We start from the raw sequence: 27,130 nt of genomic DNA, 5'->3' as shown, positions 1-27,130 counted from the left end.
ACATGGGCAGATCATGGGTCCTGCCAGGGGGATCATTTATACCTAAAAACGAATTTTCTGTTTTCATTACTTCTGGCAACTTACGTTGATTTTCCTGAATTGTGAGAAATAGGATCGGTAGAAGGAAGGAAGGCCTAATAAGGAATTTTCAAGGTCTAGCAGCCGGCAAGTGTCACCATCTAGCATCACATTGGAGGCGTGAAGATGCCCATAAGGGAATCCCTTGTCATGTAGAAACTTCAGTACCTATTAAAAAAATATGCATAGGTTACATTTCCCCCCCAACTCATTCAGCTATGAGACAGGTTAAACTTCGTTTTTTAAGTCACTATATTTTGAAACAAAACTGGTCACTGAGATTCCTGAAGAAAAATGCCCTCTCCATCCATTTCTTTGGAAAAGGGGGTGATGCTGAATGCTTTCCAGCTATGAGACCCAACTCCAAGCTCCCTCATTTCCAAAGAACAGAGGTGTAGCTTCTGTTAACCCAAAGCTTGGGGTTAACAGCTTTAATGTTCGACTTCCAGCACTTTCTTATCTCAACAGGCCAGCTCCTTGCAGGCCAAAGTCTTGATCCTCCCGCACAGATGAGTAAGACTAACATGGCAGGGCATCAGCCAGTTAGTTGTTCAGGAAAAGGGGTTGAGCGAAAAACATCCCTAGTCCAAATTCTTCTCAGAGTATATTGTGCTGGGGTGCCTGGGTGGCTCAGTTGTGAGGCATCTGCCTTTGGCTCAGGTCATGACCCCAGGGTCTTGGGATCAAGCCCCATATCAGGCTCCCTGCTCAGCAGGGAGTTTGCTTCTCCCTCTCCCACTCCCCCTATTTGTGTTTCCTCTCTCATTGTGTCTCTCTCTGCTTCTCCCTCTCTCACTCCCCCTGCTTGTATGCCCTCTCTTGCTGTGTCTCTCTGTCAAAAAAATAAATAAAATCTTAAAAAAAAAAAAAAAGAATATATTAGGCTGTTTATTAAGAGAACACATGACAGGCTCCCACAGAAAGAAGCAAACCTTTCGGCTGCCATTTATTAAACAGAGGCTCACCTAAAAAAGGGAGATGCCTGGAGATATACCCATAACAACCTCATGAACTAGAGCAGTGCGAGCCAAAGGGGATACCCAGGACAATCTACTGAGGACTGGAAGAAAATAGGACAACTTCTCCTTCTATTTGCTTGTTTTAAATCTCCTTCTTTCTGGGGCTCCAGGGTGGCTCACTTGCTTAAGTGTCCCGCTCTTGATTTTAGCTTGGGTCTTGATCTCAGGGTCATGAGAGCCTGTGTTGGACTCTGCACTGGGCGTGGAGCCTACTTAAAAAAACAAACAAACAAAAAAAAAACTCCTTCTTTCCTAACTTAACTTATAATACACATATATTAGTAGTAGTGCATGCGTATAAGTTATTATTGGGGGGAAAGGTTATGCTTAAACTATTTTCACTGATAAGGTCAGACAATCCAAGAAGCTGGAGAACAAGGCTCTAGAGAGTGATATGGGAAAGGCTTTTCATGCTAGTTTCACTTCTGCAAGGGAGCCAGATGGTTATGTATTGATATAACAAAATCAACAATCCTGGCACAAAGATAAAGATCAACCAAACATAACACAAAAGTTGGTATCTGCACAGTGAAGTTCTTAAAAATCAGACACTAAATTCTAATAACTAAGCTTTTGGAATTTTTGTAGATCTGAATTGGCTGCCTTAGTCTCAAATACTTGCTTTTGGGGATAAAATAGGACAATGCCATCGGTTTATAAGCAATCGCAAGAACTTTCCCAAAGGAATACAGTAATCTGGGTGAAATCCCAATGTAACCTAAGCAAATATTAAATACCTCTTACCTCTAATATTTGCCGTCCATATGTTTTTATTTGCTGGAGTTCAAGGCCCTGAATCTTCTTAGGGTTGCAGTACTTCTTTAGGAACGGGTCTTTTGGTTTTGCCTTTGGAAAAGCACAAAGAGCACATAAGAGAACAGCAGTGGGTCTGAATACCACATGTAGCCTCCTGGAACAGGCAGGGCTCTAAGCAGCTGGGGGTGCCAGATGAGGTCAGCTCACAGGATGTGGGTTTTTAAAGTACAAGAGTCTGTACAGTTGATAGAAAGAGGCTGACCTGAGTTGCATCCCTTCTCTGGTCCAGTGAAGATGGGCCTGGTCTTGGCCTTAGCAGACCCCAGAGTCTTATTTTCCAACTTTACTGAGATAGTTCAGTATTGCTCGTTAAGTGAAAGACACAAACTTTAAAATTGACCTGAGAGAGCAACCTACAATGTCATGTACATAACCATTACCTATTCAACCTTCTTTCATTTGGGGAAAGGAATGCTCTTTAACCAGATGGGGTAGTTTTACTGCTAAAATCAAAATAAATTCCAAATCAAATCAAAATTAAAATAAAACCCTTAGGGCCTAACTTCCGGAACCTGAGGGATCAAGAATCTGTGATAAGTTCTGAAGGGACTTGAGAACTTCTTTATGACCATGAACTTGCACCACAAGTACCTTGTAGATCAGGTCCTTCAAAGTTCCTTTTTCATTAAACATCCTAATAAGCAATGCGGAGGATTCGTTAGCTGTGGCAAAGGTGACCCGATAGATATAAGGGTGCTGCCAAAACAAAAAAGAAATTCACATTTATTTGCATCAGCATCTGGGTCCTTTGAGCAAATCAAGAATCTGGTTATGTAGACTTAAGTACCATCACAGCTCTTTTGTCGCACATAAACGGGGGGATGTTCCCTGAACATGTGGCATTTTCTTATCAGATGATCAACAAGCACATCGTTCTTAAAATGAGAGAAGGAACCTAAACTACACAGACAAAGGGACATGGACAGCTGGCACGGCGAGCTCTCCACGTGAAGGTGTGTGCCTGGGGATACTCATGCTCGGAGCTCAGGCAGAGGTCTGGGGGATAATGGTTTTAATATTCTGCCTCTGTACATTGATAGAGAATACAGTCAAACCCTAGCACAGCCAAGTGAGGACCAGGACAAACGTGTCTTCATTTATAGCGCTGCGTAACATTTCACACTGCTGTTTGGGGCCAAGCCAGGAAATGTAAACGCCAGAAAACAAGCAAAAAATCCACATCTGTTGGCAACCTGGCCCTTATCCAAAGCAACTAGTGTGAATCTTCCCATCCATCTTCTGCAGGGTACAGTGTGACGACTCACGGTGTCTTCCTGAGAAGGGGCCACTGACGTCAACCAAGTGGGGTGGAGAGTAAGACTAATTATTTAATGACTGAAAGTCCTCGTATGACCTGGAATTTTGGTTACATGAACCAACTGGCTTCAAACAGGTGTTACATGTCCATTTGCTCAAACGAGCACCATTATAATTTAAACCCATAGGAGCTGAGCTGTGTAAAGGTTTGGGAGGGTTCGGACTGAGTGGGCTGGGGGATGGAAGGGTATGCCCAGGAAAATATAGTCCTTGATCATGAAGTTTCTTCTGACCATCACATCAAAATGATTATTACTGATCCTGTAACAGCTGTATTAAAATATAATTCTTATATATATGACATTAACATATAACATGTATTCATATATATTCATACCTATATAATTCATATACCATTATAATTCACCTATTTGTAGTATACAATTCAATGGTTTTCAGTATATTCCGAGCTGTACAAACTACCACACAATCTAACTTTAGAACACTTTCATCGCCTCAAAAAGGAACCCAATGAATAAAATAAAAATCGTTGAGTCCATACTGATATAAAGAGACCAAGAGGAGAGAATAGGAAGCTCTTCCTTACAGTATGGCAACTGATAAACCTAAGAGGAATGATGGTGTTGGAAAATCTCAATGAAGCTAAAGCTAGTAGGGCTTCGGTAAGAACAGGATATTTATACAGTCTCAAAATATCTCCTTTATTAATTCTCGTTATTTATTTGATGAAGATAATTAAGGATGGGTACAAATATTTAGCCTGAATTGTTCACTGTGGCTTTTTTCCTTTTTAAATAAGAAGAAAAAACGAAGTGGTCCAAATGTCTCGTAGAAGATGAGGTGAATAAATGGAAGTAAGGCCAACAATAGTCTATGCAGCCAGTCATAATGATGTTATACCATATTTATTCCATAAAAGATGTGCATGATATACCATTAACCAAAAAATCAGGTTTTAAAACAGTATGTGTGTAATTTTTCAAAAAATAACCATATAAGGTTCTAGACATTTTGGTTTGCTTGGGACTGCAGGTGAGTTTTATTTTCTTATTGTTGCTTATCCATATTTTCTAACTTTTCTACAATTAATATGCACCACTTATCTGTACCACCTTCTTTTTTTAAAAGCACAACCTTTAAAGGAAATTTGGAATTGAATGCTGAGAGCCTGTGGCACACAACTAATCACACACAAAGACCACAGCATTTTTCTTGGCTACACTGCACACCTCATTAGAAGCTTGGTTTTGCTAGCTTGACAAGACACTCTATCTTCAAAAATGAACCTGCCTACCCAACTGGATAGGTCAGCATAAAATTGTGCTCATGAATGACTCATTCTAGGGTCCTACATCCTCATGAGGATCACAGATAAAGAACATCAATATTAACTCGCTTTCCTGGCCAGATTAGTCTTTTCCTGAAGATATTCTGCATATATTCTGAAATACAGTGATCTATTTTCTTTCCACTAACGGCCTTGGATCAGAACTGTACATTAGCATAAATAATGCCAGGCACTCTTAAAGGCCAACTAGCTGGCCTGTGAGAATAGTGATTCAGACAGCAAAAGGGCTCTTTGTGCCTTCCCTCACCCAGCTTATCTAAATCCAAACTAGTTCTGTTTTCTCAGACTAGAAACAGATCTTTCAATTCCACTGATACAAACATCCTTACTGAGAACAAAGTGGGCACCTTCTTACTCGGATATTTGCTTAAAACAATTGTCAAGTTTCATGGGTTGTACCGATGTCATGAATGCCATTTAAATGGCCTCTGGGGGTGCCTGGGTGGCTCAGTCAGTTAGGTGTCTGCCTTCGGCTCAGGTGTTGATCCCAGGTCCTGGGATCGAGCTCCACATGGGGCTCTCTGCTTAGTGGGGAGGCTGCTGCTCCCTCACTTTCTGGCTGCCACTCCCCCTATTTGTGCTCTCTCTCTCTCAGTCAAATAAATAAATAAAATCTTTAAAAAAAAAAAAATTGGTCTGAGCTACAGGAGCAGCCCTGAGCAATTTTAGCTTGAACTGAAATCCACTATACCTCTCCACTCTGTTGAGCCTACAGAGCATTTCCAGCTCTTCTGTCCAGTGACCTACAAGAAAACTCTGAATCTGTCCAGCACCTAGAAAAACAGAAGGGCTTGGGGCGCCTGGCTGGCTGACTCAATAGAGCATGCAACTCTTGATGTCGGGGTTGTGCATCTGGGCCTTATGCTGGCTGTAGAGATTATTTAAAAATAAAAGACTAAAAAAAGAGAGAAAGAATAGAAGGGTTCGTACTCACCGAACAGGAAGGCAGAAGTTTGATTAGACACTGAAAATCTTTATCTGACAGAAACTTGTCAGGACCAAGGTCAGCCTGGAAACATGGGGGAAAATATCAGGGTGTTGCCTTAAGTTACCAAAAGAAAAATTCCTTGTAAACCTTTCCCTTTATTTCATTTGTCCAAATAGGACTGTAAACCAAAGGCGCAAGCCACACAAAGTTGGGTGATGAGTATTAAGGAAGGCACTTGTTATCATGAGCACTGGGTGTTATGTGTAAGTGATTTATCACTGAATGCCAATATTGCACCGTATGTTAACTACCTAAAATTAAAAAAACAAAAAACAAAAGCAAAAAGATTTAAAAAAAAACAACAAAACTATGCCTTTATCAAATTCCATTAGCCAAACCACTAGAACTCCCGAAGCAAGAGAGAACATAAAGCAATGCATATTTTTTCTTTAAAACAAACTGCAAAATTCCCAATCCTAAAGAAGTTTGGAACTATCTTAAGCTGTTCTGTTTCTTTCCAGATGTTTACTAATTAATCAAATACAATCACATGGATAAACCAAGTGAATAAGCAAAGTGACTCAAAATTACTCTCCTTTGATGTGGGACTGAAGAGGCCTTTACAACAGCACTCAGAAGAACAGTGCAATTTCCTAATTATCCTTTTTCAATATCTGCTTTTATAAACCCATCTCAAGTCCACGAAAGGAGACCGAAGCAAAAAAAACCAGCTCACCCAGCTTAACACTAGCCGTTCCTTTGGCTGATTTTTAATCTTCATCAAGAAATATTTCTTCCTTATCCTCCAACCTGCATAAAAGCAGAGATGCAGTCATAGCAAATAATTTTTACACCAACAGAGAAAAGTTTCACCAACTAAGTAACTTTAAAAATCAAGGTTGGCAATCTTACCCGCTGCAATACAGGCACCAGTAAAACCACCACTTGGTAATGTTGACATGGGAAAGATGGCATTTAAGAAAAACAAAACAAAACCCCAAAGCAAAAAAAAAAAAAAAACCCACAGAAAACACCAAAACAACTGCAAACGAAGAAACTATTCATAGGCACAGGAAAATGGGCACTTCACTTAAGGTGTAGTGAGAAAGAGAGATGAAGAATGACGGATGGCTCTGAAAATACACATTACTACCCCCCAAGTCTCCAGGTGGCACGTTACCCAAGATTCATTAAGTATACAAGTTACGGACTGCGTCTTCAAGCAGTAGGAAGGCAAAAAGAAAAAGAAATCACCTGCGTGGAAGAGCTTTCTTGGGCTACAGATAGGAAAGCGTGACAAAGAGTCCAGTTCTTTGATCTGTTTGAACAGACCAGGCACGTGCCAGTTTCTCACCTATGTCTTTCAACGGTTCTACCACCTCCCACTTTGGTTCTGATCGGAAGAACATGGAAACTTGCTGTAAGGCAATCTCTGCAAAGACATTTTAGAAACTCATCAGTCCGACCTATCAGCAAAGTACCACAGGCTTAAGATGTTATTCTTGCAAACGAAATCTTGGTAAGTCTAGGACCTTCTTAAAAAGCTTAATTACAAGAAGAAAAAAAAACAAAAGAAGCCAGAGAATGTAGGTTTCTAGATTGGATCCTAGAACAGAAAAGGGGCAGTAGCGGAAAAACAAGCGAAATTTGAATAAAATCTGTAGATAACAGTAACGCACCAAAGTTGACTTCTTAGTTTTGATAAATATGCCATGGTTACATACAATGTTAACATTAGGGGAAATTTGGTGAGCGATGGTATAGGGAACCTATTTGTACTATCATTGCTGTTTTTCTGTAAGTCTAAAATTATTCCAAAGTAAAAGGTTTATTAAGAAGAGTAATTACTGGGGCGCCTGAGTGGCTTAGTGAGTTAAGCCTCTGCCTTCGGCTCAGGTCATGATCTCAGGGTCCTGGGATCGAGCCCCATGTAGGGCTCTCTGCTCAGCCGGAGCCTGCTTCCTCTTCTCTCTCTGCCTGCCTCTCTGCCTACTTGTGATCTCTGTCTGTCAAATAAATAAAATAAAATCTTTAAAAAAAAAAAGAAGAGTAATTACTAATGATGTGAAAAAATACATATATATATATATTTTTTTTTTAACTGAAAGATCTAAAATATGTAAATAAACTAAGTGGCCTGAGCCAAGAATTCAATATATGCGTCAGGCCACAGCCCAAGCACAAAACTCAAAATGCGTTCTGAGGTCAGCTCAGAATAGTATTTATGTTGCTCTAACTGATATTTATCCTGTCTTCATTCCTCATGGAATTAAAGCTTACACCAACAAAGAAGCGATTAGCCTTAAATATATATTGGAAATAAAAGCCAGTGTTTTAGAAAAACATCTATGTACAGCAACAACACAGTTCTATTGTGGGACGTTACCATAGCCCTGTTTACTGGAAAAAATCCATCCCCCGTTTTGTGTTCATTTATCATGAGAACGTTTCCCCTTTTTAAGAAGACAATGAGAAGAGGAAGTTCTTTAAAGTTCACTGCATTAAGAAATTATCAGAATAACTGTGCTTTTACATTTCCTGCAAAAAGAGACATCTGTAATTTGCTATTTTCCCTCAACACAATGGAAAAAGGAAGCCACTCTAGATCCCTGAAAGCAAACAGCAATACTGCAAATTCATTGTGGGATTTCACCTCCGCTTAGCATCGGCGGCATTCCAGGCCGACCGGTGAGGAATGGGAGATTCGGCAGAAATGGTCTCCGTATGTCAGACTGACCTCGTCTGGAATTACGATGGCTAGTGCTTGGCAGGCAATGTGATTTTGATATATTTTATAGTACATTATGAGTTAAGACATTCAGGGAAGAAAATAATCTACTAACTAGTGGTTTACTGACTCAATGCGTAAATTGTTGATGCCATCCACACAAAAGAAAACCTGAGATGACCAGATACAAAACTGACTCTATTTACATTTGTTCTAACTACCCCAAAGGGACAAACCACTTGGAGGGATCAGGTATGGCAGAAGCATATAAAATGTTCCTAATCAATGCTGGGAACTCTGTTGAGTTAATGTTGACATAATGTTGATATAAAATATTTTTAGCTTTTCCAAAACAACCTGAACAAAAATAAGCATAAAAAAACTTGAACATAAACAGCTTAAAAAGGCATCATTTTCAGTTAAGATCATATCAACTTTGGGAAAGATCATGAAAAATAATTTTCTAAATACAGTACAGTGTCATTCTAAGAGAATGTAAAGGACAGTTGGTTCACAACGCAAAGTGACTCTTAATTCCCCACAAAATCATTATTTGACAACATTTATCGTATTCTACTAGATACCATACATTGTTCTAAGAACGGAGAATGGCTGTCAACAAATGGAACATGCTAGATTTGTTACTGATAAACTGAGGACTGGGAAATAGCTTTTTTTTTTTTTTACCTTGGGGAATCAGGAAATTGTAGAAAGGACATTTTCTTTCCCCGAACTATGATTTATTGTCAAGTAAATTCCATGACGAGCATACTTCCAACATGAATCCCCTCCTTCCCGAGCTTCAGGCAACACACTTAAATTCTAAGCATTTGCTCCTCTGCTTAGAAGCATTTACCACACCCCACCTCTTTACAAGATCAAGGCCAAATTTCTAAACCTAGTGCTACCCCAGATCTGGCTTTACCTTGACTTTCTGTCTTTACCCCTCCACACAAGTGGTGCAATGCCTAGATTTACCTGCCTTGACCCCTGAAGACAGGCCCAATCCCACCCCTCCACATTTTCTGTTCCTGTCTACCTATCCTGCAAGGCTCAGCCTAAAGCTGCTGCTCCTTGAGCCAGGTCTCTCCCAACCCTCTATCCTCTACACTCCCAGAGCTCTGTGTGTGCTTCCCCCATGGGATTCACCCAAGGTCTGTCCTGTGTTAGGGCTACTCTCTTGCACTAGACTGTGAACTCTGGTTGTGAAGGCTACGTCTTAATCTGGGTAAAATCCCACAGCCACATGAAAATATTCTGTCCTCTCCTGGAGCACTGACCCTTGCCTCTTGGTGTGACTAAATTCTACTTATTCTTAAATCTCCATGTAGGCATCAACTCTTCTGGAAGGCTTCCTCCACGTTCAAAACTCCTATTCCCACCTTCAAGGTGCTGGGTCATGTCTACTCAGTCATAGCCTCTACCTGTCAATCCCCCTGCAGAACGGGGGTGGGGGTCGGGGGCTACGCTTTCCTTAATGCTCTATCTGTAGCACCTGACACAGAGCAGGCACTCAATAAATACTGGATGCAGCAAGAACTAAAGGTTCAGTACATGTTCGATGGATGTGGACACTCTCTTCCACTAGAACATGAAATCCATGAAAAGAAAGCCATCTGCCCTCTATTTCCTTAATACTGACGGACACATGGGGGAAAACTGCATGCTCAGGAAAATGCTGAGAAACATTTCTAGACAGGAAATGCAGAGCAAGGCCTTCAGGCCCACCCTGTGCTTCCCACAGAGCTCTGACTTGTCAGCTCACAATGTACCAGCTGTCCCCACTGTTTGCAGCCTTTGGGTTCCCAGGTCCCAGCCCCATCATCATGACAAGAGAACAGACCCCGGCCCTGCAACTGGGCTTCAGCTCTCTGATCTGCTCCAGCAGGTGGCACCACAGAGGCCCACACAGCCGACTTGGGCCTTCCACCTCTCCAGAGCAAGGGGCCCTGGTTCTGAATATAATTCCCACTCCTCTCCCATCCCTCCCTCCCACCCTCCTTCTATCCTTGAGCCCACTACTACCTGACCAGCTCACTGGGTTCCTGGGGTTTCAGGACTAGAAGACAGCCTGTACACTCCCTTTCCACCCCCGCTCCCTCTCCTCTTGTTTTCTGGGCCGGGACCAAAGGCTCACAGAGGAAAAATGCTGCTGATGACAAAGTTGGGGCCCAGGAGCCAAACCTCCTCATTTTCTGGTCCAAGTGACTTCTGTATGGACATTAAAATCCCCTTATTCAGGGGGTCTGAGGTATGAAGTGGGAAGATGGCTACAGTGCGCCGACGCTTTTAAGTGATAGAAGCACCCCGTCAATAAGATGAATGAAGTGAGGTGTGTGGGGGTGGGGAATGCGTGCACATGTGTTTTCCGGTATGAGGCCCTCATGACAAAGAGACACCTGTTCTCCCTTTAACAAAAGCTGGCCCTCCATCAGACTTGGTAACACCAATGGGCACCTCCTAACTCCCCCCCAGAGCGCCAGGGACCTCTATTTCCTTGGTCATCTGGAGAACACCAGGAAAAGAAAGAAAATATCAGAAATCCCAGGCTGGAGCCCCAGGGAGAGAGGAGGCAGCTGCTGATGCCCTGAAGCTCCTAGATACCCACCCTCTGGGGACGGGGCTGGCGCCATAGTACCCCTCCAACCAGGCATCTTCAACCTCAGAGCAAGAGGCAGGAAAAGCAGCCTTGGTGACTTTGGTCACGTGAGCACAGATCTCAGATCCTGCTGAAGTGGAGTGGGTAGTGACCTCGGACCACTAGGAAATGGTAACAGGTGGCGACCTTATCCATATGAAGGGGGCAGTGGCCTTGCCCAGAGAGGAGCCACAGGGTGGCGGTACGCCCTTAGGAACCAGAGGCTGAGCTTTGAGTTGCAAGAAGCCGGACAAATCCACCTGGTTTTCCGGGGATTTGGCTCAGTCAAGCTGGTTCAGAGGAGGCTGCCTGGGCTTCCCTTTCCTGAGGCTGCTAGTAAGTCAGCCTAGAGGCAAGGCAAGTTCTGATGTTTCATTCAAAGGGGGCAATCTCTGAATTATATATCAGCATCTCTCTGAAAACAGCATCCATCCCCTATCGTTTCATTACAGGGCTGTGTCCTCTAAATAGCAGCGGCTTCTTGAGCATTTGGATCCCAGTGGGAGTCCCTGGCAGCCTTCTTAGATCTCTGCCCACATTTGCTTTGGACTCTTGACTGTCTGCCATGCCAGGGGCGGGGGCAGGGGGACAGAAAAGATCAAGTACAACAGCAGCCTGTAAGGGGTACAGCAGGAAATACAGGGATCAGATCATCTTCCAGGGGCAAAGCAGCATTTTAATTGGAAAACACTCAGACATTGTACACTTGCACAGTCCAACGCATATGCAACCCTAGCAAGGTAAGGCCTTTCCTCTCAGGTGACCTCTCGTCTACGGAATGAAAGGGTTAGTTTGGGTATGCCTGCTCCAAAATCTCCCCTAGCTCTGACCCCACATAACTCAGTGTTCCCCAAGCACATCTTCCTTGCACCCACGCCCCCACCAGCCAGGCCCATACCTGGCACAGGGCACAGGCAGAGCAGACGGGGAAGGTCTCCGGATCGGGCAGCATCAGCCTGTGTGCACTGTACCCTGAGGCCTGCCCTCGGGAACAAATGCACAGACACTCTCAGAAATACGGGGACAGACCAATGGAGGGCGCTAGGTTAGGGCTGATCTGATAGCAGTCGGTCCAGACCCCCCCACCCCCCCATCAGACGCTGTGGAGAACAATGGAGGTGAAGCATGGTGACCGCAGGCCATGAGAGATGTTACTCTGGAAGGAGTTATGCTCTCCTGGGAGCCCCTGGCCTGTGATACCTTTTCTCCTAGGTGAACCAAGAAACAACCGGGGGGAAGAATGACAGCCCTGTAATAATGTCATGCTCCATTTTGTCACTTAGAGTAAATGTGAGTTTGAACGAAACTTTCCTTCACTTGGTTGCATTCTAGAAGGCATTTTTCTTACCTCTGCAGGTACTTCCATTAGAAGACAGGAGGTACATTCTGTAGCAAGGCTTCTCAGCCTTTAATGTGCGCGCAAATCACCTGGGGACTTGGATAAACTCGGATCCTGACCCGTAGGTTTGGGATGGGGCCCGAATTCAGCGTTTTTGACAAGCTCCCAATGATGCCGCTGCTGTGGGTCAGAGGACCACACTGGGATGTGAGGAACAAGGTGCAGGGCTATGGTTTTCAAACTCTGGCCCCATACTGCAGTCTCTCCAGCAGCTTTCCAAACTACGCCCCCCCACCCCCACCCCCACCCCCCCGTAGAGATTTTCATTATACTGGCATGAGTACCTGGGCATCAGAATTTTTTAAAGCGCCCTTGCCCTCCCTTGAGGGGGGACAAGCAGTCCCCTATTTCCCTCTTTCTGAAACAGGTATAAAAGCGCCTTCCTTTAAAAAAAAAAAGCGCCTTCCTTTAATTACTTCAAAAGTAGTATTTTGGGGCGCCCAGGTGGCTCAGTTGGTTAAGCAGCTGCTTTCGGCTCGGGTCGTGATTCCAGGGTCCTGGGATCGAGCCCCGAATCGGGCTCCCTGCTCATCCGGGAGCCTGGTTCTCTCTCTCCCTCTCTCCCTGCCGCTCTGCTTACTTGTGCTCTCTCTCTAGCTCTCTGTCAAATAAACTAAATAAATAAATAAATAAATAAATAAATAAATAAAAGTAGTGTTTTGAGGACCTGAAACGTAACATGTACACAATCTATTCTCTCAGCAAGGAAATCAGCTTATTAAAAATACCCAGAGTTCCACTAAGATTTCAAGCATGGCTCAGCTTTAACAAATCAGTTGAATTCTAGTCACTGGTTCAGTTCTATGACGGTTTCCATTGGTCTCTTCAAGGCCACACCAGGGAACACTGAATGTTTAATCACTCATTCTGCTGACAAGAGGCTTAGGTCATTGATGCCAGCTTTGTGTGTAATTGGCACCCTTTCCACCTCAGTCCCTGACTGATCCAGGGAAGGTCTGGAAGAAACTAGCTCCTCCTCAGGCTTTGCCTTGGGTGCAAATGGGAAGACACAGAAAGGACCCTTTGGAACCACGTGGTATAAAGCAACACCCAGAAAAACCAGACATACTGTATGTTGTAAATACAGAAACAGACCCAAATAAAAATCAAATTGAGAGTATGGTACAGATTATTGTGGATTATTTACTTTCTTTTCTGTCAGGGAAGATAAGAAAGACAAGACTAAGTATAGGACCCAATAACTTCTCTTTCATATTCTTCTGTGCAAACATCACAAACATTTTAGAAGTAATTATTTTCTTCTTATACTTACAGTAAATTACAATTGGGTAAAGTATTAATAAGCAGATAACGACCTATAACAAATGTACACACAGCCCCATTTGGAAATAACTTCTCCCACATGTTGTCGCCAGCAAAGAACAGTGTCTCTACAGTCATGCAACCGTACCTCAGAGATTGCTTTGCTTACCAGTGTAGTTTGCAGAGTAGTTGTTTGGGTCTAAAAACTTCTTAACCAGCTCGCAATTAGACAAGATATGATTTGTGGTGATAACGTTGAGATAGTTTTGCAGACCTTTCTGCCTCTCAGCTATGAATTCACGGTCCATGTTACCAATCAATTTTTTGGGAGGAAGAGGTAGACTGAGGCCTGCAATCTTTAATTAGAAGAGAAAAAGTATTATACTCCTGTCATCTTCACAGAAGATATAATAGCAGAATCCTGAGCCACGACATTTCATTGAGATGCATACTGATTTCAGTGCTATGATAAAAATGTGAAAAAAATTGCAACTCAGAATTCATAAAATGCTATATGAAGCATAGCAACTTTAAAATGTAATTTTTAAAAAAGATTTTATTTATTTCTTTGACAGAGAAAGATTGAGCAAGAGAAGGAACATAAGCAGAGGGAGAAGCAGGCTTCCCACTGGGCAGGGAGGGAGCCCGACATGGGGCTCAATCCCAGGACTCTGGGATCTCGACCTAAGCCGAAGGCACAGGCTTAACCTACTGAGCAACCCAGGGGCCCCAAAATTTAATTTTTTTTTTAAAGATTTTATTTATTTATTTGACAGAGAGAGAGACCACAAGTAGGCAGAGAGGCAGGCAGAGAGAGAGGAGGAAGCAGGCTCCCTACGGAGCAGAGAGCCTGATGCGGGGCTCGATCCCAGGACCCCGAGATCATGACCTGAGCCGAAGGCAGCGGTTTAATCCAATTTTTTAAAAAGTGTTTCTATTGGGCGCCTGGGTGGCTCAGTGGGTTAAAGCCTCTGCCTTCAGCTCAGGTTATGATTCCAGGATCCTGGGATCAAGCCCCGCATCCGGCACTCTGCTTAGCAGGGAGCCTGCTTCCTTCCTCTCTCTCTGCCCCTCTGCCTACTTGTAATCTCTGTCAAATAAATAAATAAAATCTTAAAAAAAAAAAGTTTTTCTATCAAACTTATATATGCATATCATTTCGAAGAATCAAAGAATCTTTATTATTAGCAGCCCTGCGACACTCCCCTCCCCAACCACCTCTGCCAACAGGTGACCAAGCCATTATCCATTCCCCAGAGACAGCCACATCGAATTCTCTCAGCCCATCTTTTTGGCACAGGGTTCATTATGAATTGATTTTCACTGTTGGGTATTAATCTATTAATTTCCCATTACAGATTAAGTTCCCTTTCACCCTCTTCTCACTCCACATGCAACCTATTCGTAATCCCTCCAATATAGTTATAATTTTATTTAGTGCAATATTCCTGTTTACATTAGGTGATTTACACCATGGAACCAGAAAGCCATGCCTACAATTCCTTTATATAAGCTGGTTTTTTTGTTTGTTTGTTTGTTTTAGTTTTCTGTTCAACTCCAAACTCTCCATCTAAGCATTTTCTCAACATATTCAGACACAAAGATGCATCAGTTTCATCTTCTTGAGGACTGCCTGCTCCAAGCAGGACTGGTGGTCCCTCCCCCCACGGGCTGGTGTCCTGACACATCACGCTAGGGATGCTCTTGCCTTTCTCCTGCTGAACCCCACTTCTAGATCCATACCTTCCTTTTTTGTAGAAGAATCCCTGATTTTGGTGAGGATACCCTCTGACAGCTTCCTAAAAAGGGAGCTAGGGAGGTCAATTTTTTTTGAAAAGTTGCATGTGTGAATGTCTTTATTCTACCTTCACACTTGAATAATAGAGAATCTTGATATAGAATTCTAAGTTGGAAATATTTTTCCTCCCGAATCTTTAAGAACTACCTTATTGTCTTCTAGCTTCTGTGCTGCTATTAGCAGTAGATTCTTCCTTCCCGTTTTTGTTCCCTGCCCCCACCCCACCCCCTGTAAACTTCTAGGGTCTTCTCCTTGACCCCAGTTTGTGAATGCCATGGGCCTTTCTCCAGATCTATTTTCATCCTCTGTGTTGCGTACTGAGCCCTTTCTATCTGGAAACAAACATCCTTCTGTTCTTTGGTATTTTCTGGTATTAGGTCATTATTTCTTCCCCTCTATACCCTTTGCTTTCTTTTCCTGGAACTCTTATTCCAGTGTTCGGTCTTCTGGACTGGTCCTCTATTCTCACCTTTTCTCTCCTACTTTCTACCTTTGTGAGACAATATTTTTTTCCTACTAAAAAAGTCTTCAGGAATATTTCCTTTATCATTCAGCTCTTCCAAAGAGGTTTCATTTCTTTCTTTCTTTCTTTTTTTTTAAAGATTTCATTTATTTGACAGACAGAGATAGATCACAAGTAGGCAGAGAGGCAGGCAGAGGAGGGGGGAAGCAGGCTCCCCGCTGAGCAGAGAGCCCGATGAGGGGCTCGGTCCTTGGACCCTGAAATCATGACCTGAGCCGAAGGTAGAGGCTTTAACCCACTAAGCCACCCAGGCACCCCAGACGTTTCACTTTTATTATCTTTTTTTTTTTTATTATTTCTGATTACTCTTTTCTTTACTAGCATCCTGAATGTAATGCAATTTCTTATCTCTCTGAGATCATAAAAGATCATTTTTCTGAAGAGCCTGAGATGTTCCTCTTAATGCATATATTCTGCTTCCTGAAGGTTCTTTTCTTTTTCTCCTGTTTGTTCTCATTGATATCTTTTATGTTAAAAGTGTTCCTGAGGGGCGCCTGTGTGGCTCAGTAGGTTAAAGCCTCTGCCTTTGGCTCAGGTCATGATCCCAGGGTCCTGGGATCGAGCCCCAAATCGGGCTCTCTGCTCAGCGGGGAGCCTGCTTCCCCCTCTCTCTCTGTCTGCCTCTCTGCCTACTTATGATCTCTGTCTCTCAAATAAATAAATAAAATCTTTTAAAAAATTTGTTTTAAGTGTTCCTGAGAGCTGGAGTGACTCAGTCAGTTACTTGCTTCTCCCTCTGCCTCTCTCCCTGCTCATGCTCTTTTTCTCTGTGTGTCTCAAAAATAAGTAAATTTTAAAATCTTTCAAAAAATAAAAAAATAGGGATGCCTGGGTGGTTCAGCTGGTTAAGCGGCTGCCTTTGGCTCAGGTCATGATCCCAGCGTCCTGGGATGGAGTCCCACATCAGGCTCCTTGCTCAGCAGGGAGCCTGCTTCTCCCTCTGCCTCTGCCTGCCACTTTGTCTGCCTGCGCTCACTCTCTCTGACAAATAAATAAAATCTTTAAAAATAATAATAATAATAAAATTAAAATAAAAAAATAAAAAAATAAGTGTTCCTTGGGGGTAGCTGAGTGGCTCAGTTTATTAAGTGCCTGCCTTTGGCTCAGGTCATGATCTCAAGGTCCTAGGTTCAAGTCCCACATCAGGCTCCGTGCTCAGCAGGGAGCCTGCTTCTCCCTGGGCCTGCTGCTCCCCCTGCTTGTGCGCACTCACGCGCTCTCTCTCTCTAACAAATAAATAAATAAATAAAATCTTTGTTAAAAAAAGTATCAGATTGGTATCTTAATTTAATGAGCAAAATCACTTTCAAAGAGAAGTTGTATTCTATACTTTTGCTTAAATTAGAATAGCCCAAGTGAGACATGCATATTGATTGATAGGAAGGTCTCAAGAGAAGGGCATCTTTAATTCAGGAAAGGATGTAATCTAAACCACCCGTGTGGGCAAACCTAACTTAGCTGTTCCACTCTGTATTTGTCAAACAGTGAAGACCTTGAACTCAACATTGGACAAGACGAAAAGGTTGGCTGACAATTCTAAATTGCCTATTTCTCCAACATAATTATGAAAATGTGTCAGAGCATACTTAGAATGAATTTTCTATCATGGCATAATTCACTGCCAGATAAGACACATGTATTTCAAGTCATTTTCCTCATTCATACAATTAGGCTTTACCAAATAGCAGTTTCTTTATTAACTAAATAAAAAGCATACTTAAGAAGAAAGCACATCACTCAGCTAGTACACATTCAAGTGAATCACTTTATTATTATTTTGTTGTTGTTTTTCCAGAGCATTGAGTAATACAGAGTAATCAAAGGTACTACTAAAAACACAACTGCTATTTCTTTTAAAAGTTCTTTTACTGGGGTGCCTGGGTAGCTCAGTTAAGCATCTGCCTTGGGCTCGGGTCATGATCCCAGGATCCTGGGATCAAGCCCTGCATCAGGCTCCCTGCTCCGCTGGGAGTCAGCTCCCTACCCTACCATCCCTCCACCCACCCACCTTGCATGCGCTCTTGCTCTCAAATAAATTCTTTATTTTTTTAAGATTTCTTTATTTATTTTAGAGAGAGAGAACATACAGAGGGAGAGGGAGAAGGGAGTGGGGCTAAGCAGGGAGCCTGACACAGGACTCTATCCCAGGATCTGGAATCATTACCTGAGCCCAACACAGACGTTTAACTGCCAGCCTCCGAGGTACCACTAAATAAAATCTTAAATAAATAAATAAATAAATGAAAATTATTTTCTTAAGTTGCAGAATATAATCTCATTTGTGTGTGTGCATGTATGTATGTGTGTGTTTAAGCCCATGGATATGGTTATATATGCATGAAAAAAAATGTCTAAAAGGACTCACACTATCTCCTTGAGAACAGTTAACTCTGGGAGTGGATTGGTCAATAAATTTTTCTATGGGCATCTGGGTGGCTCAGTTGGTTAGGCATCTGCATTTGGCTCAAGCTGTGATCCCAGAGTCCTGGCATCAAGTCTACATGAGGCTCCCTGCTCAGCAGGGAGCCTGCTTCTCCCTCTGCCTGCCTCTCCCTCTGCTTGTGCTCTCTCTCCCTCTCTCTGACAAATAGATCGATAAAATCTTTAAAAAATAAATAAATTTTCTATACTATGAAATGTTTACACTTCTCATTTACCACTTTTTTTAATTAAAAAGGAAAGAAAAATTCATGCTTATCAAACTGACCATATACACAGCAAGGATTCTTAAAAATTACCATGAAAATGCACAGTCAGTTAAGTGTCCATCTCTTGCGGGGTGGGGTGGCACAGTCAGCTAAATGACTTCGACTCAGGTCATGATCTCAGGGTCTGGGATCAAGCACTGAGTCAGGCTCTCTGTTCAGCTGGGGGTCTGCTTGTCCCTCTTCCTCTTCCTCTGCCCCTTCCCCTTCCCTTGTGCTCTCTCTCTCTCTCAAATAAATAAATAAAGTCTTAAAAGTGTCCTGTGATCGAGCTCTGCATCAGACTCTGCTCCAGACAGCTCCTTGAGATTCTCCTTCCCTCTCCCTCTGTCCCTCCTCCCCATGCTCTGTCTCTCTCTTTCAAATAAATAAATCTTAAATATATATATGTATATAAATATTTATATATGTATATGTGTGTATATTACATATGTATATGTATGTATATTGTGTATTTTTATATATACATATATATATACCTTGCGTGTGTGTGTGTGTATACACATGTACCAATATCAGCCCGTTTGCTTGCACTTCCCGCCTGACAGCATACCCAGATGAAATCCACACGACTCAGAATGGAGAGTTGAGGCGCCTGGGTGGCTCAGTGGGTTAAAGCCTCTGCCTTCAGCTCGGGTCACGATCCCAGGGTCCTGGGATCAAGCCCTGCATTGGGCTTTCTGCTCAGCAGGGAGCCTGCTTCCCTCTCTCTCTCTCTCTCTCTCTCTGCCTGCCTCTCTACCTACTTGTGATCTCTGTCAAATAAATAAAATCTTTTTTTAAAAAATTGACAGAATGGAGAGTCACATCTATATCATCAGATTCAAACCCCAACAGGGCTATTTTCATTCATGGTGAGGATATGAAAATGAGTTCGATAAGGTATTTGTTTTGAACTTTGTGGCCCTCAAGCTTCCATCAATCTATTTGTTCAAGCTTCATTTCACTTTAGGAAAATGTACTGATCTGCCCAGACATCCCATCAGCTCATCCCACCACCTGATCCCAAATCATCAGGTGAAACAAAGTATTCTTTGCCAACAGCTGCAATTATAGTATCTCTGCTATGTTTACTACGCTGGTCAGCTGGACAGACCGGAGGTTGTTTCCTGCTCTGCCTGAAGATCTCACAATAAATATTTCTACAAGCATTACTAGTATGTAATATGTGTTACTTTAAAAGCTTGCCTTTTAAAAAAGACTAGCATTTGAGAGATACTTACTTTTTCAGCTTTCTCCCAGAATTTCTGAAATGTTTGCCAATTATAGAATATAAAATTTAGAAGTCCAATGACTCATTAGGAGGGAGGGAAAGAGAATATTAGTACAGAGAGCAATCAAGTCTCTAGGCAATGATTTCCTAGACACCGCCACACTGATGGAGTCAAACCATGACAGCTCACCATCCCATTTTATTTACTTACTTATTTAAAAGATTTTATTTATTTATTTATTTGACAGAGATCACAAGCAGGTAGAGAAGTAGGCAGAGAGAGGGGGAAGCAGGCTCCCTGACAAACAGAGAGCCCAATGCGGGGCTTGATCCCAAGACCCTGGGATCATTACCTGAGCTGAAGGCAGAGGTTTAACCCACTGAGCCACCCAGGTGTCCCTCACCATCCCATTTTTTTTTTTTAAAGATTTTACTTATTTATTTGACAGAGAGAGCTCACAAGTAGGCAGAGAGGCAGTCAGAGAGAGTGAGAGGGAAACAGGCTACCTGCCAAACAGAGAGTCCAATGCGGGACTCGATCCCAGGACCCTGAGATCATGACCTGAGCGGAAGGCAGTGGCTTAAACCACTGAGCCACCCAGGAGCCCCTCACCATCCCATTTTTGAGAGCTTTCCTCTTTAACATGTCCTACGGAGTCCCTTCTTGAGTTCCCTGTGTACAGGGAAGGGAATAAGAAAGTCAGTGGATAAATCCCCAAAGGCACATCCATTTTACCCGCAGAATGATAAGGCGAAGAGGAATAATCGTCAAAGTGAGTTCTAGATCCCATAATCTGACCCGCTCGTAGAGGCCTCTAAAGTACATGACAAACTATACTGTAGTTTCAAGAAAACTAGTTCTGTCTGGAGGAGGAACCTTCAAACTCTGAATCTTTTAATCCTTCATTTTCATGATCAGATCTCAGTGGTCTACAAATTGCTTTCAACTATATTCCATTGAGTATTCTAGGGAGTTCTAAGCTTTCAACGGACCCTTAATTTGTCCCAATATCCCCCCAGTGTACCGCAGAGTCTCTCCTATATCAACAGTGGGCAATGAAATTCAAATCACAAAGCATCCGTGCTACAACAGACATGAGAAGTCACCTGGTTCAAACCCTTGTTTCAGATGGGGAAAGTGAGGATGGAGAGAGAAAATAAATGACCCAAGGTCTCCCTGCTGAAAGGGGCAGGGTCTGGGTTCCTTCCCAACATGAGCATTCCTGGCTCATTTCCCATCATTTCAGCTCTTGGTCCTCTCTTTTGTTTTGCTGTATGTGGTCTCCCTGGATGGTTACTCATTTCATGTTGCCTTTAAAATAAGTTAGTGATTCAGGGACGCTTGGGTGGCTCAGTCAGTTGGGCAACTGACTCTTGGTTTTGGCTCAGGTCATGACCTCAGGGTCATGGGATCAGCACTCCCCTGCCCGCCCCAGCAGGCTTCCCCTGCTCAGCAGGGAGTCTGCTTGTCCCCCTCTCTCTGCCTCCCACCCACTCACAGGCACCCTCTCTCCCTCTCTAAAATAAATAAATAAATCTTTAAAATAAGGTAGTGATTCTTCTTTACCACAAAATATGCTCATTATATAAAGTTATGAACACGCACCTTCCTTAGCTTTGCTTATTTGGCTTATATCTGCTTGTTTATAGAGAACTTGGAAAGTATGAAACACTATAAAGAGCCAGAAAAAAAACCATAAAACCCATAGTCCTGCCACCTGGAGATTACCATTGTTAAGAGTTTGGCATATCTCCCTCCAATCTTTCTTTCTAAACATTTCATGTAATTCTATTATTTTGCATGTATCATTTTACATTCTGCTTTTTTTTTTCCCACTTTGGCATCTCTCCTATTGGAGACAGACAACTCTGTGTATGTGTATTATATTTCTCTTTCTTCAGCAGGAACTCATTTATCCGTCAGAAAGGGTAATCAGACACTAAAAAGCATGGTCACAGTTTTATTCTGTGGTTTTTACAGTCTTTTTGGTCTGTTTTATGGAGATTGTTTTGAAATTATTTTCTTGCCAAAAAGCTGTATGTACTTTCTTCTGTTTGTTTACTTGGATCTAGAAAAACCTCCCACTGAAATGATGTCTGGCCATATCCTGCCCAGCATAAGCCAACATCAATACACGTGGATATTTGCATTTGAAATAAAATGCACAGTGAAAGTGCCTATTTTCAAAGTGAAAATAGTGCCTATTTTCAAGTGACTTTTTTCAAAGGGAAAATTATACTGAAGCAAAAATAAAATTCTATTATATTAAAAAGGCCATAACTGAATCGTCATAGAGATCCAACCTTACATCCCCTAAGCAAAAACAAAGAGGGGAAAAAACCCTCTCCCCTGCCCCTGACCCATTCTTGGGGGCTAGGCCTAGACAATTTCAATTTCAGAGCCATTCCTCCCATGAGTCCTCCTCAGTCCTGGCTGAATGACACTGTATGAAGATCGCTGGACAAAGGTTCTCTTGTGCATCAAGGTGAAAACACATAGTAGGCTCAATGTTAACTCCCAAATGCCATTGTGGAAATACTGCCTGGGAACGTCTGGAGAGACTTGTGGAGAAAATCCACTGTTGGAATGAACTATATATACATTGGTGCCTTATCCACATCATCAAAGACCCAGCTTTTGTCTAAGTGGAAAGGATATGCTATAAAAATCCATAAATGACACCAATTAAACCCATCAATAAGGAGAATTTGATCTCTCCCAATATTTTATCTGAAGATTTAAATTGGTCGTACTATAATTAAAATTTAAAGAGACACAATCTGTCAAATACACAACCATCTGTCAATTACATAAAGGTCTGCAGACACTCAGGCCAATTCTATCAGAGAGCAAGTTAGGCATTTCTGTTTTCAGCAGGGTTGTAAATAATGTTGTAGTTTGGACTCTACATATGCTGTTTTCCAAAGCCTGATCAATAACCGTGGCATTTTGAAGGAAAGGAAGCATGCGCTCGCTCTCAGCCAGCAGTCCTCCTGACCTTCGTGGACAGGACCAGTGGTCACTCAGACTAGGTAATAAGTGATGACAAGCTCATCAATGAAGGGAGAACAGTGCTTCACCTCCTGGCTGAACTGGTCGTAAGCCAAGCGCACTTGCTCAGGGTTTACGTTATCAATCATCTGAGATGTGACCCAGGCCCAGCGGTCTGCAATCACCCATGGCACTTGAAGACCAATCTGCTGAATGGGGATGTGGCTGCTACTGCCAGTACTTACTATGGTGCTAACGCCCCTCTAAGACCCTTCCATCATGACCAGCACAGCTATTTCCAGAAAAGATTCTGTAGCTCATCCCTCTTTCCATTGTGGCCACCAAGTTAGGAACATTTAAATCATAGGGAGTTAGAAATAGGTATTTAAGAGAAAAAAGTTACACTGAAAAAGGCTATCTCTAGCTCCTGCTGAGTACTGATCTGCAAGGCTGACTATGCAGTCTAGCTCAGTGGTGAGAGTCTGAGACAGTCCCAGCTCTAAGTGAATGACTCCAGCAACCCAGCCAGTCATTCCTTATCTGTGCGGAGGAGAGGACACACAGCATCCCACGACTGTGGTAAGGATGTCATCTCGCACTCACTTGCCTGTGACTATTGTAAATCAGATGTTTATTTCCCAAAGTTTATTTTTAGAGCCACACATCATCTGTTTAAAGTATAAGTCTATATCCTCCACCAGGAAGATCTGCTAGTTTTTGTTCTTGATACTGCCCTTTCCAACCAGTTTCTAGGACACCCCAAGCAATGACCGTGCGTCATTAGTGTTTTCAAATATTTACCTGCAAGCTGTTGTTCAGCAAATCAAAGTCGCTGTATCTCCTAACGATCTGTAAGACAAGACAGCGGTGTTTTCATTCGGTAAAGACCACCTCTTTTCATTTCCTTATTTAATATTTATTGGCATTCTAGGGCTGAGGCACTTGAACTAAAGGTAGGAGGGCTTATACCGGGTGCTTAACTTGCTTAACTGACAGGCCCAGAAAACAGACCTATCAGTGCCCAGAGCTAGCTGGGCCCATGGGAAACCAGTTAACACCAGTCAAACACACAAGATGCCAATAGGTAAAAGAGAATGATGATGCATTTGTTTTTAGGGTGAATAGCCCTTTAAATATCTTTCTCATTAACCAGGCACCTGGAAAGATGAATTAATGATTTATGGCCCCACCCAAAAAAGTTTTACTGAACATGAAATCAAAGTAAAAGGAAGTGAACAGCTTTGAGGTCCTTTCATCCTTGCCCTGGATAAAACTTCCCCCAGTTGAGAACCCACCATTCTAGAGATAGGACTGTACCTGCAGGCAGAGAGGCCACACCTTTCCCAACGCCCTGTGTTTCCCCTCTTGGCAGACAGTCCACTTTCCATTGTCTATACATTCTTTCTTAGTTATGCTGCTGGCACTGATTAGGCCAGAGTCAAATTCCACTAGCTCTTCAGGCTCTGGGCAAGGAAATTATTTTGCTTTTGAATGATTTGACTTCAACGCTTGTTGAGGACTCTCAAATATTAGTGAGCAGAATTACCTACCAATCTTCTAGGACTCTGCCCTCGGAGAATCTCCCACAATAGGTCCACAGTGGGGCCCAAGAGTCTACATTTTGGGGAAGTATCCCCAGGATTCTAATGCCTTGTATCTGGAAAACTACCCCAAGGACTGACTTCCCTGGTAGGACAATGCTCTTGCCCTGCTTGTCAAATACACACCCAAGAGTTAAATAGAAGGCCACCCCTCAAAAGTGCAAAGGAGCAAAAGGCACACAGCGGTTAATCATGGCGAATATACAGATTCCAACCCTGTTCTGTCACTGATTTGCGTGTGACCACTGCCTAGTTAGTAACCCTTGAATGTAAAACAGGGAGCTCCAATCATACAGAAGTATTTTTAAAGGGTTGAGTGAATTAATGTACCTGAATAAGTGCCTGACAACAAATGTTCAAGAGATGTTAAATAGTGTAACTATTCACATAGAAAGCAGTTTGAGGGCGCTGGGTGGCTCAGATGGTTGAGCCACTGCCTTTGGCTCAGGTCATGATCCCAGAGTCCCAGGATCGAGTCCTGCATCGGGAATCCCAGCTCTGCAGGGAGTCTGCTTCTCCCTCTGACCTTCTCCCCTCTCATGCTCTCTCTCACTCTCTCTCTCCCTCAAATAAACAAATAATAATAATAATAAAAAAAACAGTTTGAAAATTCAGGCAAAGAGAAGACCAAGTGTGGACCACTGTGGTCCAAGACTGCTTAGGGTGAGACCTAAGATTCAGGCCTGAAGGACAAGGTAAGCTGTTTAGTAGCAGAGAGTGGGAGGGTAATTATAATTACGAAAGCAAGAAAAAATGGCCCCAAGAAAGAAGTCACCCACCCTCTGCAAGTCAACCAACATAGGAAGGACTTCTGGATCTAAGTAGGCAGTTTTTTCTCTCCTTCCACTACAGAAGAGCACAGATCTTAGGGCTATATGGCGAGTCCATGGGGAGTCCATGAATTGCACAGGCTCTGAGCTGTACGATGTCCACGATCCCCTCTAGCCTTTCCATCCGATGGAGCTCACTCTAACGGGCCCCACCTACACATGGCTGCAGGGGAGAAGTATGAATTACTAAGAACAAAACAAGTAATCTACCTACTATCTATCTTACTCTGGGTCACACTAGAGAACAAATTCCTAGATACTCTCTGTGGTAACATCATATACAAATTAAACCAAACAAATGGGAACAGAAAAGCCTTTAGATATAAGTATCTTAAAGCTGGAAGGTTTATATCTAAAAGAAACAGGATTCATATTTATGCATGTTTTGGTTTTCCCACATTTTTGGATGACCTGAGTCAGACTTTTATTTAAACACTTAAACATTTTTCTAGGGACAAAAAAAAAAAAAAAAAATGCTCACCTGCCAACTGTTTTCTGCTGAAATTCCTCTTTGCACCCGAATGATATACTCCTAAAAAAAGAGAAGAGGGGAAAGAAAGAGCCTGTTATAAGACACCCAAATCAGAGAATCAAAATTAATTGAAAATATCAGATAAAGTAGACTTCAGAGCAAAGAAAAGTACTAAAGACAGAGGCCATCCCATCAAGATAAAGCAGTAATCAACCAGCAAGACACAGCAATCTTAAATGTGTATATACCAAACACCAGAGATGTAAAATAGGGGAGGCAAAAACTGATGGAACTGAAAGAAGAAATGGGCAAATTCATGGTTATGGTTGGAGACTGCCACACCCTTCTTTCAGTGATTAATAGAACTATTAGACAGGAAGGATACAGAAGAACTCAACAATACATCAACCAACATTTTTAATGAGGATTTGTGGACACTCCAGCCAACAACAGCAGAATACACATTCCTTTCAAGAGGACATACAGATGGCAATAAGCACAGAAAAAGATGTTCAACATTACTAGTCATCCGAAAAATGCATACAAAGACCGCAATGAAATATTATTACACACCTACCACAATGACTAAAACAAACAAAAAATAATACCAAATGCTGGCTAAGTCACAGAGAAACTTGATCACACCTATACTGCCAGTGGGCATGTAAAATGGTACCATCACTCTGGAATACGGTTTAGCAGTTTCTTAAAAGACTGAACATGCAACTATTATGCGACCCAGCAATTGTACTCCTGGGCATTACCCCAGAGAAATGAGCATTTATGTTCACACAAAACTTGTACAGGAATGTTCTGTTCCAATGTTTGTAGCAGCTTCATTAGTAGCAGTCCAAAATTAGAAACCAGCCAGATGTCCATCAACAGGTGAGTGGTTAAACTCTGCTACATCCGTATCACACAGCAATACTCAGCTACAAAGAGGAATAGACTACTGGTTCACATAACAACTTGGATGAATCTCCAGGGTTATGCTGGGTGAAAAAGTCAATCCCAAAAGATTATAAACTATATGACTCCATTTATATAACATTCATGAAATGACAACATGATAGATGCGGAGAACAAATTAGTGTTTTAAGAGTTAAGGCTGGACTGGTAGGGTGTGGGGGGGAGGGATGCAGGTGTGGCTATAGAAAGCCAAAGTGATGGGGCTCTGTTTTCAATGTTTGGTCCCCCCCCATTCATGCTGAATACTAACCCCAAAGATAATGGTATTAGGAGGCAGGACCTGTGAGAAGTTCTTAGGTCATGAGAGTGAAACCCTCATGAATGTGATTAGTGCCAAGTAAAGGAGGCTCCAGGAGGATCCCTTGCCCCTTCCACCAAGAGGATACTTAGAGAAAGTACCAGTTATGAACAAGGAAGAGGACCCTCCCCAGAAGGCAACCACGCTGGCACCCTGACCTCGGACTTTTAGCATCTGGAACTGTGAAAAATAAGTTTCTGTAGTGCATCAGCCATCCACACCCGCCTGAGGGAT

The 27,130-nt window shown here is 42.6% G+C and overlaps 1 protein-coding gene across 11 annotated transcripts in view; it reads right to left on the bottom strand.

Annotated features, from left to right (window-relative positions):
* PXK (PX domain containing serine/threonine kinase like) overlaps positions 1–27,130 on the bottom strand; it is a 110,971-nt gene that overhangs the window by 57,549 nt on the left and 26,292 nt on the right. For all 11 annotated transcript variants that reach the window (XR_006816427.1, XR_006816428.1, XM_045990314.1 and 8 more), the window contains 9 exons: positions 25,639–25,689; positions 23,528–23,575; positions 13,665–13,851; positions 6,822–6,899; positions 6,204–6,277; positions 5,474–5,548; positions 2,505–2,609; positions 1,842–1,943; positions 85–246 (listed from right to left, as the gene is read on the bottom strand). Coding sequence is in view for 9 of the 11 variants with exons in the window: in XM_045990314.1 (XP_045846270.1) it covers positions 85–246; positions 1,842–1,943; positions 2,505–2,609; positions 5,474–5,548; positions 6,204–6,277; positions 6,822–6,899; positions 13,665–13,851; positions 23,528–23,575; positions 25,639–25,689 (882 nt within the window). In the remaining 2 variants the exon portion in view is untranslated. The remainder of the gene's footprint in view (positions 1–84; positions 247–1,841; positions 1,944–2,504; positions 2,610–5,473; positions 5,549–6,203; positions 6,278–6,821; positions 6,900–13,664; positions 13,852–23,527; positions 23,576–25,638; positions 25,690–27,130) is intronic.

Source organism: Meles meles, chromosome 20 (assembly GCF_922984935.1).
Source record: "Meles meles chromosome 20, mMelMel3.1 paternal haplotype, whole genome shotgun sequence".
In the NCBI taxonomy this organism is placed as follows: Eukaryota; Metazoa; Chordata; class Mammalia; order Carnivora; family Mustelidae; genus Meles; species Meles meles.
This window is presented reverse-complemented; position numbering and strand designations above follow the sequence as displayed.